The 13,534-nt window shown below is 34.7% G+C and overlaps 1 protein-coding gene across 1 annotated transcript in view; it reads right to left on the bottom strand.

Annotated features, from left to right (window-relative positions):
- The window catches only part of AP3B1 (adaptor related protein complex 3 subunit beta 1), a 277,199-nt gene that overhangs the window by 74,444 nt on the left and 189,221 nt on the right, over positions 1 to 13,534 (bottom strand). Inside the window, exon 22 of the mRNA XM_019641001.1 lies at positions 13,135 to 13,241. Coding sequence (XP_019496546.1) covers positions 13,135 to 13,241 — 107 coding nt within the window. The remainder of the gene's footprint in view (positions 1 to 13,134; positions 13,242 to 13,534) is intronic.

Below are 13,534 nucleotides of genomic sequence, written 5' to 3'. Positions count from 1 at the left end.
AATACAAAAACAGATGAAGATGATAACATTTGCTGAGGCCCAACTACGTGCCAACCATTATGCAAGGGATTTTCATATAAGGATGTTTAACACCATATAAGTAGTCTGAAAGTTTTCTAGCAATATACAACACATATAAGAGCTTGGCTCAATGTCCTGAGGGTTAATTAAAGAGTATATCACACTAAAAATAAAGTAATATGATCTGCATAAAATAAAATATAGTACTGGGCTCAATTGTAAGAAAAATTATAAAGTATGTAAATGTAATGTACCTGAAAATGACATGTCAACTTTCTCATTACCACTAGATGAAAAAGAGTTATAGACACTATAAGAAAAATAGACTTAAGGTATAAACATACGTACTTGGTGGCAATGGGGCAGAGAGAGGGAAAGATCAATTATGATTCAGTTAATGATAATTGGACAGCAAAAAATGAGCCTAACGCAGGGAAAATATTTTTGCCATTTGAAAAAATCATACGTAGATATATACATGTAGGTTTTCGGTAATTTCCTAATGGAAAAGTTTTGAGTGTTAAACATTTCTACATTTGACATAATATGCTTAGTTACACAATATCAATTTAAAAATTCCTTAAGAAGTATTATCTTATATATTCATGTTTAGAGATCACAATTTATTTCGTTCATTAAAGGATCTTTTCTGGAAGTTGATTTTTTCTAATTCTTATTGTAATTGCATTGTTCTAATCTTGTATTATAAAGGCAGCTGCTTGCCTATCATTTGTACTTTCCTCGTTAATCCTGACTCAGTGAATTAACCTTTAATTATAGCCGTTAAAATTGAAATGAGCCTCTTGTCTGACTGGGGCTGCCCCCTTTCATTGCATGATTCTGATGAAAATTTTTAGGGTCAATGAATATGTCCCATGTCATGTCTGATAGCTGCTAAAGATGTGAAGAGGTAAATGTTACCTTAGAAAGATGTGCTTTAAATTTTTAGGAGATCTGATCTATTGACAGGAAAATAAAATAAAAATCTTTTTTTAGTTTCTCAGTTTACTTTGCTGTATTTTTAGCCAAATTGAGAGCATTTAGGAAATATAAATAAAGGTTTATTAACATATATTTAGTCAAACAATTTAAAGCAATAACTTAGACTCCATTTTACTCTCTTAAATATTACATGTTAAGTAATAACAGAACATGTAAGGAGCTCAAGTGCTTTTTAGCTTGATAGGAGTAATTTTCTCAGTGATGTACTAAGCTAACATATTAGCAATATAGTCCTTTAGAGTTCATCACCACCAAACCAGTATTATAAGAAATGTTAAAGGGATTTAAGAAAAGGAAAAAAAAAAAACCAGAAGTAATAAAATGACAATAAGTACATATCTATCAACAATTACTTTAAATGAATTAAATGCTCCAATCAAAACATATAGGGTAGCTGAATGGATAAGAAAACAGGACCCTACAAATGCTGCCTACAAGAGACTCACTTCATATGAAAGGACACACACAGACTGAAAATAAAGGGATGGAAAAAAATATTTCATGAAAATGGAAATAAAAAAAATGCTTAAGTACCAATCCTTATACCAGACAAAATAGTCTTGAAGACAAAGGCTATAACAAGAGACAAAGCAGGACCCAGTAATCCCACTCCTGGGTATTTATCGGAAGAAATGCAAAATGCTAGTTTGAGGGGACGGTGCATCCATATGTTCACTGCAGCACTGTTTACAATAGCCAAGATATGGAGGAAACTTGGGTGTCCATCAATGGATGATTGATAAAGAGGAGGTGGTATATATACTCCTCTACAATGGAATATTACTCAGCCACACAAAAGAATGAAATCTTGCCATCTGCAACAACATAGATGGACCTAGAAGGGATTGTGCTGAGTGGAGTAAGTCAGACAGAGAAAGACAAATGCCATATAATTTCACTTACATGTGGAATTTAAAGAACAAAATAAACAAACAAACAAAACAGAAACAAACTCATAGAGAACACTTTGACAGTTGCCAGGTGGGAGGGGGGTTGAGGATGGGCGAAAAAGGGGAAGGGATTAAGAAGTACAAATTGGTTGACACAAATTTGTCATATGGATATCAAGTACAGCATAAGGAATATAGTCAATAATACTGTAATAACTATGTATGGTGTCAGATGGGTACTCGATTTATCAGGGTGATCATCTCGTAAGTTATATAAATGTCTAATCACTATGTTGTACACCTGAAACTAATATAATATTGTATGTCAACTGTAATTGAAAAACAAAAAAATTATTAAAATAACTCCCAACAATACAGCCCTTTAAACCAACACCAGTGGGAATGGATGCTATAACGATAAGGCTGTAAAACAGGGAAAGATTAATGTCATTCATTTTAACACACTTTTGATGAGCACCTATATGTATCAAGACATGGAACAGAAAGGCCAATAAAACAGCCCTGTCCTAGCTGACAGGGACTCAATCTAAGGTTACTAGAGCTCTAATACACTTCTAATGTAAAGGACAAGGCACCTTTTTCGTATGCTGATGATGTTTACTAAAGGAAGTGGGAGTCTCTTCACTTAATTTCCAATAGGCTTCTAGAAATTTAGAATTGGGAGGGACCTCTATCTATCACAGTCTTCTAATTTCACAGATGATAATCTGAACTGAACTCAAATTTTCATGTACTAGATTGAATTTACAAGATAACTGTCAGGTCACATAGTATTCTGTGAATCATGGATATCAAAGCTTCAGTGAAAATATGAAATAAATGAGTTTCTGAAATTATGGATTTTAAAAATCTTATGAAAACTTTCCAATGTACACAAATGCAGAGAGAGGGATATAACGAATAACTAGGCACTCATTAATAAGTTCCAAACATTATCAATGTTCGTCCGATCTTGTTGAATGCAATTTTTTACTCCACCTCTGAATTATTTAAAAGCAAATTATGTAATTTTATAATTTGTGATGTAATTTTATCAGTAAATACTTTGGTTTGTATGTCCAATAAAGACTTAAAGAAAACTTACAATACTATTATCACACCTGAAAGAAAAAAGTAATTCCCTTTAATTCATGTAAAATACAGTGTTCACATTTCCCTATCATATCATACATATCTTCAGAGTTGATTTGCTTGAATTGGGAGTCAAACAAGATACACACATTACATTTGCTTGGTATCTCTCTTAATCTAAATTATGCATTTTAAAGCAGAACTTTCTGAAATTTTATTTCGTTTTTTTTTTTTTGAGCAGAAGTGTAAAGTAGATCTTTGGTATTAATTTAACATATGGGGAAGATATTTATATATTCAGTAATGTGGAACAGCTGCAAATTTAAAGAAATAACCCTTATTGATAGGCCTATAAAAGCTGTCTGTAATTACATTCCTGGATGATTTGAATAATAGTGTGTCTGATATGTTTTAAGATAAGTGGCTTTTACTTTTCTTTGATATTAGGGTCATATACTGTACTTATCTATTTTTACTTCATGCTCTCCTCTCTCTGGTAATAAATTAATTTCTTAGAGTTAGTTGGGCATGTGCCCTACAGTTAAATTCATTTTCTTTTCCTTTGAAGAGAAACAAAGTTTTATAAGTATCACAATAATATTTTCCATGTTTAGGTCAAGTTTCTCATGTCAAAAGATTTAATACTATTAAAATAATATTTAATCAATTTTCCACACTATGCCCTGCCCTATGTTCAGAAAATTTTTGGCAAGCTTTTAAAAGAGGAATAAAGGTAACAGAAGTTAGCTTGGTTCACGTATGATTAAGCAATAACACATGACTGGCCAGTACATAATAATCTAAGATATCTTAAAGCTTAAAAAATGTATTTTTCCCTGCAAATATTACACACGAAACACAACTTGAAATATAACAGTCGAGATAATAACACAAAGTTGAATCAAATTTGGATATGGAAAATAAAGTTGCCAGAAAAGATGAAATCTTTTCTAAACAAATAATATTTTGCAAACCTCTTATTTCCTATTATAGTACATTTAACTATAATACATAAAAGCTAAAACCATTATCTTTGGAAAGAAGTGGTAGATATCCAGTGAAGCAAGCTCTGAAAAGAGTAAACCCCAAAGCAAGCAAAAGGAACTACTCACCAGAAAGTAGAAAGAAAAAGAAAGACTTTCTCTACTATCTCCTCTTTAATCCTTCAATTTTGTCCAGGTTTATATACATTTTCTTTGTTTTGGTGGGTGATTTGTTTGGCATTTTTTTTTGCAATAATAATTACAAGTTCATTAATAACTATAATTAGCATATCACAGAGTGGATTCTTCATGGTGGAGAATTTTATTATAATATTGACAAAGCATTATGAGTATTATCCACCAGTCAGGACTTAGATTGGCATATATTTGCTTAAACCAAATAAAAATATTTTGCCATAAAACCCCTGCAACTAAAAATTAATAACAATGTCTTTTACAAAATTAGCTCCTTTTAGTGATCTAGGGAAGGAAGCGATGATAATGCTGTTATTAACTATGAAACCTCTGAAGAAATGCAGAAATAAAGAGATGAAGCAGTAGAATGGTACACCTTAAAGTTTAATTTAAAAATTAAAGCAACTCATACCTAGAAGAGAACTGAACAAAAGAATAAGATGGGGGACATGGCTAGACAATGAAAGCACAAAATACTGTCAAACTTTAATTAAAAAATGTTTTCAATTTAAGCAGAGCCAGGCCAGTGATTTTTCATTATTTTTACCACAGTTCCATGACTACTGACATTTTCATCAGAACAAATAGAGGATTTTTCCCAAATTTAAAATGACAAAAATTATTTTTAATTTTGACTTATAATTTCTTCCTCCTCTAAAGCTCCAAGAAATTTGATCTTTGCTGGACTTGTCCTTTAGCCTGGGGTTTGAATATACCTTAAGTTTTTAAAGTAAGGTGCAAAAAATATATTTTTTAAAAGATAGTTCTTCTCTTAGAAAGCAAACTTTGTCACAGATGTATTACCACTTGTTTTGGGCAGGAGAATGCATATACAAGAAATGTCTGGCTCATGACCTAGTAAATGCTTATATTCAACAAAGAATCCCTTCAAAGCAAACTGTCCTTGAAGACAAACTAGAAGAAAGTTGGCATTATGGCAATATAAGACTAGAGACTGGAAAACAAAACTAAAATGCCCTAGCCTAATATAAATGATAGATAGATAGATAGACAGATCTACTTATGATAAAAGTCCATTTCAGAGAAACGGAAATTAACTTCAATTACAACTATCATCATTATGATACACAATTATCCTAATAATTCCAAATACTGCTTGGTAAATTTCAGACTGAATCAGATACTGCTTCATGAATTATGGTTTTCTTTTCCTATTGTTTTAAAAGCTACAGAGTAGCCTCCATCCCCACGGCTGGTCTGACAGACACTCTTTATTTTCCAATTAATTTCCTATAACACAAACAGGGTCAGGACCCCATCCCTCATCAAGGACAATCGTAACTTCATTAGTTGCCAATCTCTGTCACCAGCAAAGGCTATAAGCTTAGTTACTAGCCATTTTTCTATATTCCTTGATAAGGGACTTGATAGCACTAATGATAAACACTAATTTTGGAGGCTAAATTTGGTTTGTGTATAAAAAAAATGCCTTTGCCTCACTCTGACTGCTCAAATTTATTACTTATGGGTTTCCTCCTTCCTACCCCAGAGCCGGTAAGTCCTTGAGGGGGTGGGGGTTGGTCATATTGACAAACTAAACGCTACCTTTTTGCTGGTCACAGAAAACTCCATGCTGGCTACCTGTAACAATGTGCACAGGCCTTAGTTTAATGCTGTTGTTCCCACTGTCTCTACCCTGACGTGGCGAGGCCTTATTCCTTCACTGAGGGAAGTGACGCTTCACCTTGCCAAAGCAAGGAAAGTAGACAGTGAATAGCATGGCCTGTGGAAACGATCCTTCTACTTCTGGTAAGAGGAAAAGTAGTTCAGGTATCTAAATTTCAAACTCTGTTAAATGCCAACAAATAACTCTTAGATTTTAATCTATAATAGTATAGAGGGAAGTGAAATAGGTGGGATTGTGAGTTTAGCCAATATAAAATAATAGTATCAAGGTATGTAATCAGAGAAATAATGACAATTTATATCCACAGGAATTCCCAAATGGGCAAAATTATGTTACAAAAGGAAAGCACTTAGTACAGTGTAATTACATACTTTTGAAGCAATCTTTCTTTACATTCCTACTTAACTGTAAACTCCCTGAGGGCAGGAACCCAGCCTGCCTTGTTCACCACTATATCTCTAGTCACATGCCTCATAGTCTGACCTGAATAAATACCTGTTGAATGATAAACACTTAATTGGCATACGAGTATGTGTAGTAAGGAATTTGGTCTCACTTAGAGAGATCTGGACTTTGTCACAGCTCTTGAGAGGTGACCTCTAAACTTGGAATTTCCCCAGTGATAGCAGTGTCTTTATATTTCATGGTGGGCCTCTAGAGGGACCATACTGGTAGTTTGTGTCAGTGAAGTGATTCATGGTGGGCCCCTAGATAGCTAATGCTAAGCAGATAACTCAGGATGGGAACTGGCCACATCAGAAAGACCAACCATATGATTAGAAGTTTGGGACTGTGGACCAATGATATCACCTGACATGGAGGGCAGGGCTGGAGGCTAAGTTCAACCACGTAGCAACAGTCCAATCAATCTTGTCTATGTAACAGAGCCTCAATAAAAACTCTGGAAGCTTGGTGAGCTTTCCTGGTTGGCAATATTCCATGCATACTGTCACACTTCGATGCGAGTTGGGTAACCCGGAAGCATTGAATTTGGAACCCACTCAGAATCTCCTCTCTGTATCACTTCCTTTGGTTGGTTCTAATTTGTATCCTATTGCTACAATGAAATAGTAATCCTAAGTATCGTGCTTTCCTGAGTTCTGTGAGTTCTAGTGAATTGTCACACTTGAGGGTAGTGCTAGGAAATCCCTACACTTGCAGGTGGCCTTAGTAGTTTGGGGCCAACTTAACCAGTCTGGAAGACAGTCCTTAACATGGAGTTTGGCTAACTTCAAAGAAGCATATTGTATCTAACTGGGCTTTTCTTTTTGCAACTCTGGTTTCTCTTTCATGGACTGTCCTTGGAATTATTTACTCAACATATTACCTCTTTATTCTATTGGGTTGGTGGAAAAGTCATGATGCATTTTTGCAATGAAAAACAGAAGAAATACATCATGACTTTTCTGACAACCCAATATAATGATCATTTCTCTTAATGAACCTTCCTGCATCCTCCTAAATTAAATTCCACTTAAAGAGTTTAATTCATAAGGTTCAAATCTGTTACGCTACGGCAGCTAAGTCAGTGCTTCCTCGCTAATGTGCCACAATTGGGTTAGAAGTGTGCTGTGCAGTTGTCCCCACCATTAGCTCTCAGAAAGGCTGGGGGTGGGGAAACCTGTGGTGGCTGGACACTCGGGCTGGGTGCTTCCCACCTCCTGCAGCATTCTCTGTTTCCCCAAGTATACTACAAATATTATCACTTTTCTATATGTACTGTGACATGAAATGATCAAAATGCAATGAATTAAGGAATCATCACTACAATTTTCCTATGACAGTATATCCCCAACATACTTTTCTAGCATCAGACTTGATTATTCCAACCTATATCTGCTATTCTTCAGCCACACAGAACTACTATTTCTCCAATACTCCAAGTTCGTTCACACCTTGAGTTTTGGCATACACTATTTCCTGTCAGTGATGTCACTCCTGTTCTACTCCAGCCACCGAGACAAACTCCTACTATTCTTCAAGATTCAGTTCCAAGGTCACATACGTAAATTCTTCTCTAAGAGATCTTTGTTACCCATTAGCACCTGGCAGATTTATACCTCTAGTACAGTACTTACTACAATGTAATGATTCCTGTTTCCCGCCCTAAACTGTGAATTTCCTGACATCATGCTCTACGATTCACCTCCTTCTTTGATTCATTTCACTTGGCCATTTCCTTTGTTGCCTCTTAAAGCATGATGTTTCCTAGAATTCCAGCTTCTCCCCCCACAAGATAGTCACAGAACAGAATGCAAACAATCTCAGACCATTATTTCACTTGCTTCTCATGAAAACACAATTATTTAGAGAAAATATTATCTCCATTTATAAATTCAAAATCTGAAGTTTACGCAAGTCAAAGAATTGCCCATAGTCATGATGATAATAAGTAACTCAGCCAAGGGTAGAAATCAGGTCTTAGGACTCCAAATTTAATGCATTTCCTAAATGTTGCTCTGCCTTTCTAAATGAATTCTTGGTATTTTAAGTGGGAACTCTGAAAGTATATTCCTACAGAAACCTTCTGACCTATGGTTAGGTGCTAAAGAGCCACAGGTACTATACTTTCATTATGGGGATCTGTAATTTGAGGGATTGCCTTCAAAACCTTACAATGTTGTAAGGTCAGAACTCGTAAGTCATTTTTTCCTACAGAAACATCTATCTTAGATATTAAGTGAACAAATGAATAAGCTTTCTTATATAACTAGTTTGAGAAGAAACATAAAAAACTACAAAGAATGAGACAAGACTTCATGCTAATGTTTATCAGAAAATAGATTCAAATAGTTTTCGGAGGTAACTTTAACTGCTGAATTTACTTTAATACTTTTGTATCCTAAATATACAAAAAGTCATCTGAAGCAGAAAAGACTGGAGTTTCACTCCAACATTTCTAATACCAGAGGTGAACAATTTATCATTCTTCACATTTTTTCTTATATGCAAATTGTCTTTTTTTCCCCCCTTTACTCTTTTCTCATCCCCTCCAGAAGCCTAATATTCTGAGGATTGCTGTTTCTGTATTCCAGGGATTTGATGTGTGATAATTTAGAAACTCTTAGCCTAACAATAATCTAGTAAAAAAAAAAAATTCAGTAGCAATTCACTAAAGAATTCAGTTTGTTCAATGAAATACTACAGCAGGAACTAAAATGTTTTTTCATTTTTAGCCATCTGTTGGTCAATTGCTATTAGTCTCACATAAGACAAACAAATATGGTACTGTGTATGTTTCATCTATTTATTTTCATAAACTTATTCAAATCATCCCAGCATAACTATTTTCATTGTTTTGAAATTCCATCTTAGGTTCACAGATTCCCAAAATATTAGCATTAGAAAGAAACAAGGAGATATGCCTTGCCATCATTTTAGAGCTGAGAAAACCAAAACACTTGTTCAATATCACCCAACTAATTAGTGGTGACTCAGAAAGACAGACTTAGACATTAGTTGTCAATAACAAGGAATGTTAGGCATTCATATACATGTTTTCCCTTTCTATTAAAAATAATTGCTTTTTGGACAACAGATGTATTATACCTTGATTAAAGAAATTCTGGAAAGTACTGAAAAACATAAAGAAAAATACAAATCATTCAGAAAACCTCTGAAAACATTACACTGCATTTTCTTCAATTCTTTAACTTACCCTATATTTAAAAAAAGTATGAATGTACAATTTTACAAAACTGAGATAATATACATATTTTGTATTATCACTTTATATTATATACTATTTTCTCATCTCATTAAAGTCAAGAACCATATGATTTCACTGATATGTGGGATATAAAACTGAAAGCAACAAAGGAACAAGACAAACAAAGAAACAAAAACTCATAGACACAGACAATAGCTTAGTGGTTACCACAGGGTAAGGGGAGAGGGGTGTGGCAGATGAGGGTAAACGGGGTAGAATATGTGGTGATAGAAGAAGAACTGACTCTGGGTGGTAAACACACAATGTGATATATAGATAATGTATTACAGAATTATACACTTGAAACCCATGTAATTTTACTAGCCATTGTCACCCCAACAAATTTAAACAAGTTTTATTGAAGTACAATACACATACAGAAAAGTAAATATATCTTAAGCACAAAACTCAGTGACTTTTTTCATAAACTGAGTACACCCATGTACAAGCATTTAGATGAAAAAACCTAACACTACCGGCATTCCGGAAGTTCCTCTTGTGTTCCCTGCCAATAATTAATTTTCCTAAGGGCAATCACTCTTCTGACATCTAATTACATAATTTTGCCTGTTTTTGAACATCTGCCAATTTTTTATATTAATAATTTTTGTTTTAAAAGTTAATTAGTATTTATTAGAAAACAGTTAAATATTACAGAAAAGAAAGCAACAAATCATCCAAAAATCATATCACTTAAAATAATTACGGTTAACCATGGTTAACATCTCTGTAGCATGGATGGTCAGATATACAGAGAAACAGACAGTTATCATACTGAATGGGATTATAATCTTACTTTAATTGAACAAAAAGAAATTTTAAAAAACCCAAAAAAACAAAGCTCCAAAACTTCAGATAAATGTTCTCTGAGCATACACAATCCATTAAGAGATTTCAATCTCATTAAAAACAAAAACAAAGGCTGTTTCAATTTTGCATATTATTGATTCGTTTCCTACTAATGAAAAGTGAAATGATTAACATGAATCCCTTCATCCTTTCCTCTCCCTACCTATTAGGTTTGGTTTCTTATTTTTATCATTTACACTTAACTCTGTGACTATTATTTCCATTGATATTGATTCTATTATTCTGAATCATCCTTTAATTGATTTGAATGAGTAATGTCCCCACCCCATTTCATCTTTAAAGATGAACTTAGTTATTTTCATGTTTCACAGAAAGTATCTATGTGTAGCCTTTATAAAGAAGGATAAAAATTTCCTTGGATTAGAATTTCTTTCCTTTACTAAGTTGTAATAATGTAACAACAACAAATAATAGGAAATACTTAGTGTTTGATACGCATCAGGCACAGTTATAAGCATTTCATATATGTGAAGTCATTAAATACAAGCAACAACCCAATGAGATAGGTAGCAGTGTTATCTTTTTTTTATAGGTGGAAAAAATATGAGGCACCAAAAGGCAAATTGACTTGTCTAAGGTCACTCATTTTGTAAAGTGGCAGAACTCTGATTTGAACTCAATCAATCTGGTTCAAGAGGCTGTGCTTTTAACTGCTACATTACACTGCTTTGAATGTTTGCAGTTGGCACATGATTGGGGGAAGGGACAGTAAAGGAGGCTACTAGCTTTAAGGAACGAAGGCAAGGGATGATAGATGCCCTGCAACGAACAGGGCAGATTCACACACAATAAAAATGATACTATGTTCCTCACAACTTTCAATTGGCTTGTTGGACATTCATGAGGTGAAGACTTGTTTAAAATTACCTGATCCTAGAACACTTTACATACAAGTACAAAGGAATTTTCTTGCAAGTTTTTTTTTTTTAAGATTTTTATTGGAGAATTGGGAGATATTATCTTCATAGGAAACTGAAGTGCAGAAAAGTCACCCACCAATTTGTCCAAGGTCACACAACTAGTAAGTGGCAAAGTGAGGATTTGCACCCTGGTCACCTGGTATCAGAGCCCAGGGTATTTATCCACTACCTTACTGCCTCCCAAGTATTTTAGGGGCTTTCTTTTCCCTCAAGGACTAACTCCTTCACTACAGATTTTTGTATGGTTTCTGTTTTTCTTTTCTTTCTTCTTTTAGCTGAGCCATCCTGCCACCTGTTGGCAGCTCAGTGGCTGCTCAGCTCGGGCTGGGACTCGAACCGCTGTTGCTCAGAGCTCAAACTCTTGAGCGAGCTCTTAACCAACTGAGCCACTCAGCCGGCCCCAGATTTTTGATTAGCACGTCCTCTTTAAAGCCTATCACAAATGCTCAATAAATACTTACTAGTTAAATAAATGACTTAACTGCTTCCCCCCATCTTTTTTTTTTTCACTTCAAAAATTGTTTTTATTAGTTTCAGGTGAGCAAAACAATGTAATAGTTAGACATTTATGCCCCTCACAAAATGAGAACTCCCCTCCTCCAACTTACTACCCCACTGACACTGTATATAGCTGTTACAGTTCCACTGACCCATCTCTTGTAATGTGCCTTTTCCTTTTATAATAGCAACGAGGACAAACTGACATCCCCAATATTCTTTTCTGAGGGGTTAAAAGATAATTGCATCCTACAATTTAAAAACAACATTATAAGCGTTAATAGTTTTCACCTCTACTGTCTAAGTGAGCTGACCAAAGCTGAGCAGAAATGTATGAAGCGCTTTTGAGCATTTCATTCCAAGGCCTTGGTGTCACATTTGCTTTGAGGCGGGGGAGTTTGGGTGATAATCTACAAGAACTAGGTACTCTTTTTTCCCACTCCCGCAGAAGCCGCTGTAGGTTCCCCGGCAGCTGAGATCACCAGTTATGTGCCCTGTCATCCCATGGGAACCAGGGACACACCAGATCTACTCCGGCTACCTGTGCTCCCATCAGAACTTACTGCTCTATCTCTTAGTTTGTCAGATTTCTAACACAAATTAACAGGAGGTCAAGCATATCAACAGATTACATATCCCAGGCAGCATGCTTGATTTAGAGTGAAAGGTTTGTGGATGTGATATGCTGACATAGAAAACGTTATTGCAGTTTCAGACACTATGACAGGCTGATGGTTTTGGCATTATTTTGAGATAGGCAAGCCTCTAGCATCCCTCCAAGTCACACCCCATAAATAACATTAAATAATTTTTTTAGAGACACCAAGGAATGTAAATAAATGTATGAAGGTAACATGAAGAGAAATACAATCTTGAATTTTAAAATGAAAACAGTCAGGTATTTTTAGCAGCCTACAGTAAAAAAACAGCATGGTAGAAAAAGAATGATTATGGGAATGAAAGTCTGTTAATGTAGACAATAATTCTTTATGGCAGAATTTATGTATATAAACTAACTCAAGGTGGCAAAGAACCCTTATATATTACAGATGTATAGCAGGTACTAGAGAAAAATGTTCACATGATAATTAAATGTGGATAACAAGCAGAAGTAAATTGAGATGATAATGGTTTGGGTAGAGTAAATTTAAAAATATTTACAAAGTTTAAAGGTTAAATATGAATTGAACTTGTTAAAGAAGGCACTGTCAAGACTAAGAATCTACTTCAATTCTTGGTATTTTAATAAAAATGATGCAATGGCATCATTTGAAAACTCAGCTAATGTATTTTGAAAATTACTTACGTTGATAACTGATGAAGAAGATGACAAGTTTAAACCTTCAAGATCAGCTATTAAGCTTGGAGAAAGAGCTGGTGTGGGACGTGCAACTGGAGTGATTACAGGATTAACTGCAAGAAAAAGCCCAAATTAGCAAATGTGCATGAAAATTTAATAAATATTATTAAAAGCAACATTTTAATTTTGCTGGCAAATCTAATTAAATTACTTTGATTAATAAATCTATGACAATTCTATTTAACATCTTGTTTTAGGGGCGGGCCGAGTGGCATGTTGGTTAAGAGCTGGCTTGGGATGCCGGCTCTGAGCAGCAGGGCCCCGGTTCGGATCTCACATGAGGGCCAGTGACACTGCCCTCTACAGCTAAAATGGTGAACAACAGCTCGACCTGGAGCTGAGCTGC

This window comes from Hipposideros armiger, unplaced genomic scaffold (assembly GCF_001890085.2).
Source record: "Hipposideros armiger isolate ML-2016 unplaced genomic scaffold, ASM189008v1 scaffold_55, whole genome shotgun sequence".
Classification (NCBI taxonomy): domain Eukaryota; kingdom Metazoa; phylum Chordata; class Mammalia; order Chiroptera; family Hipposideridae; genus Hipposideros; species Hipposideros armiger.
This window is presented reverse-complemented; position numbering and strand designations above follow the sequence as displayed.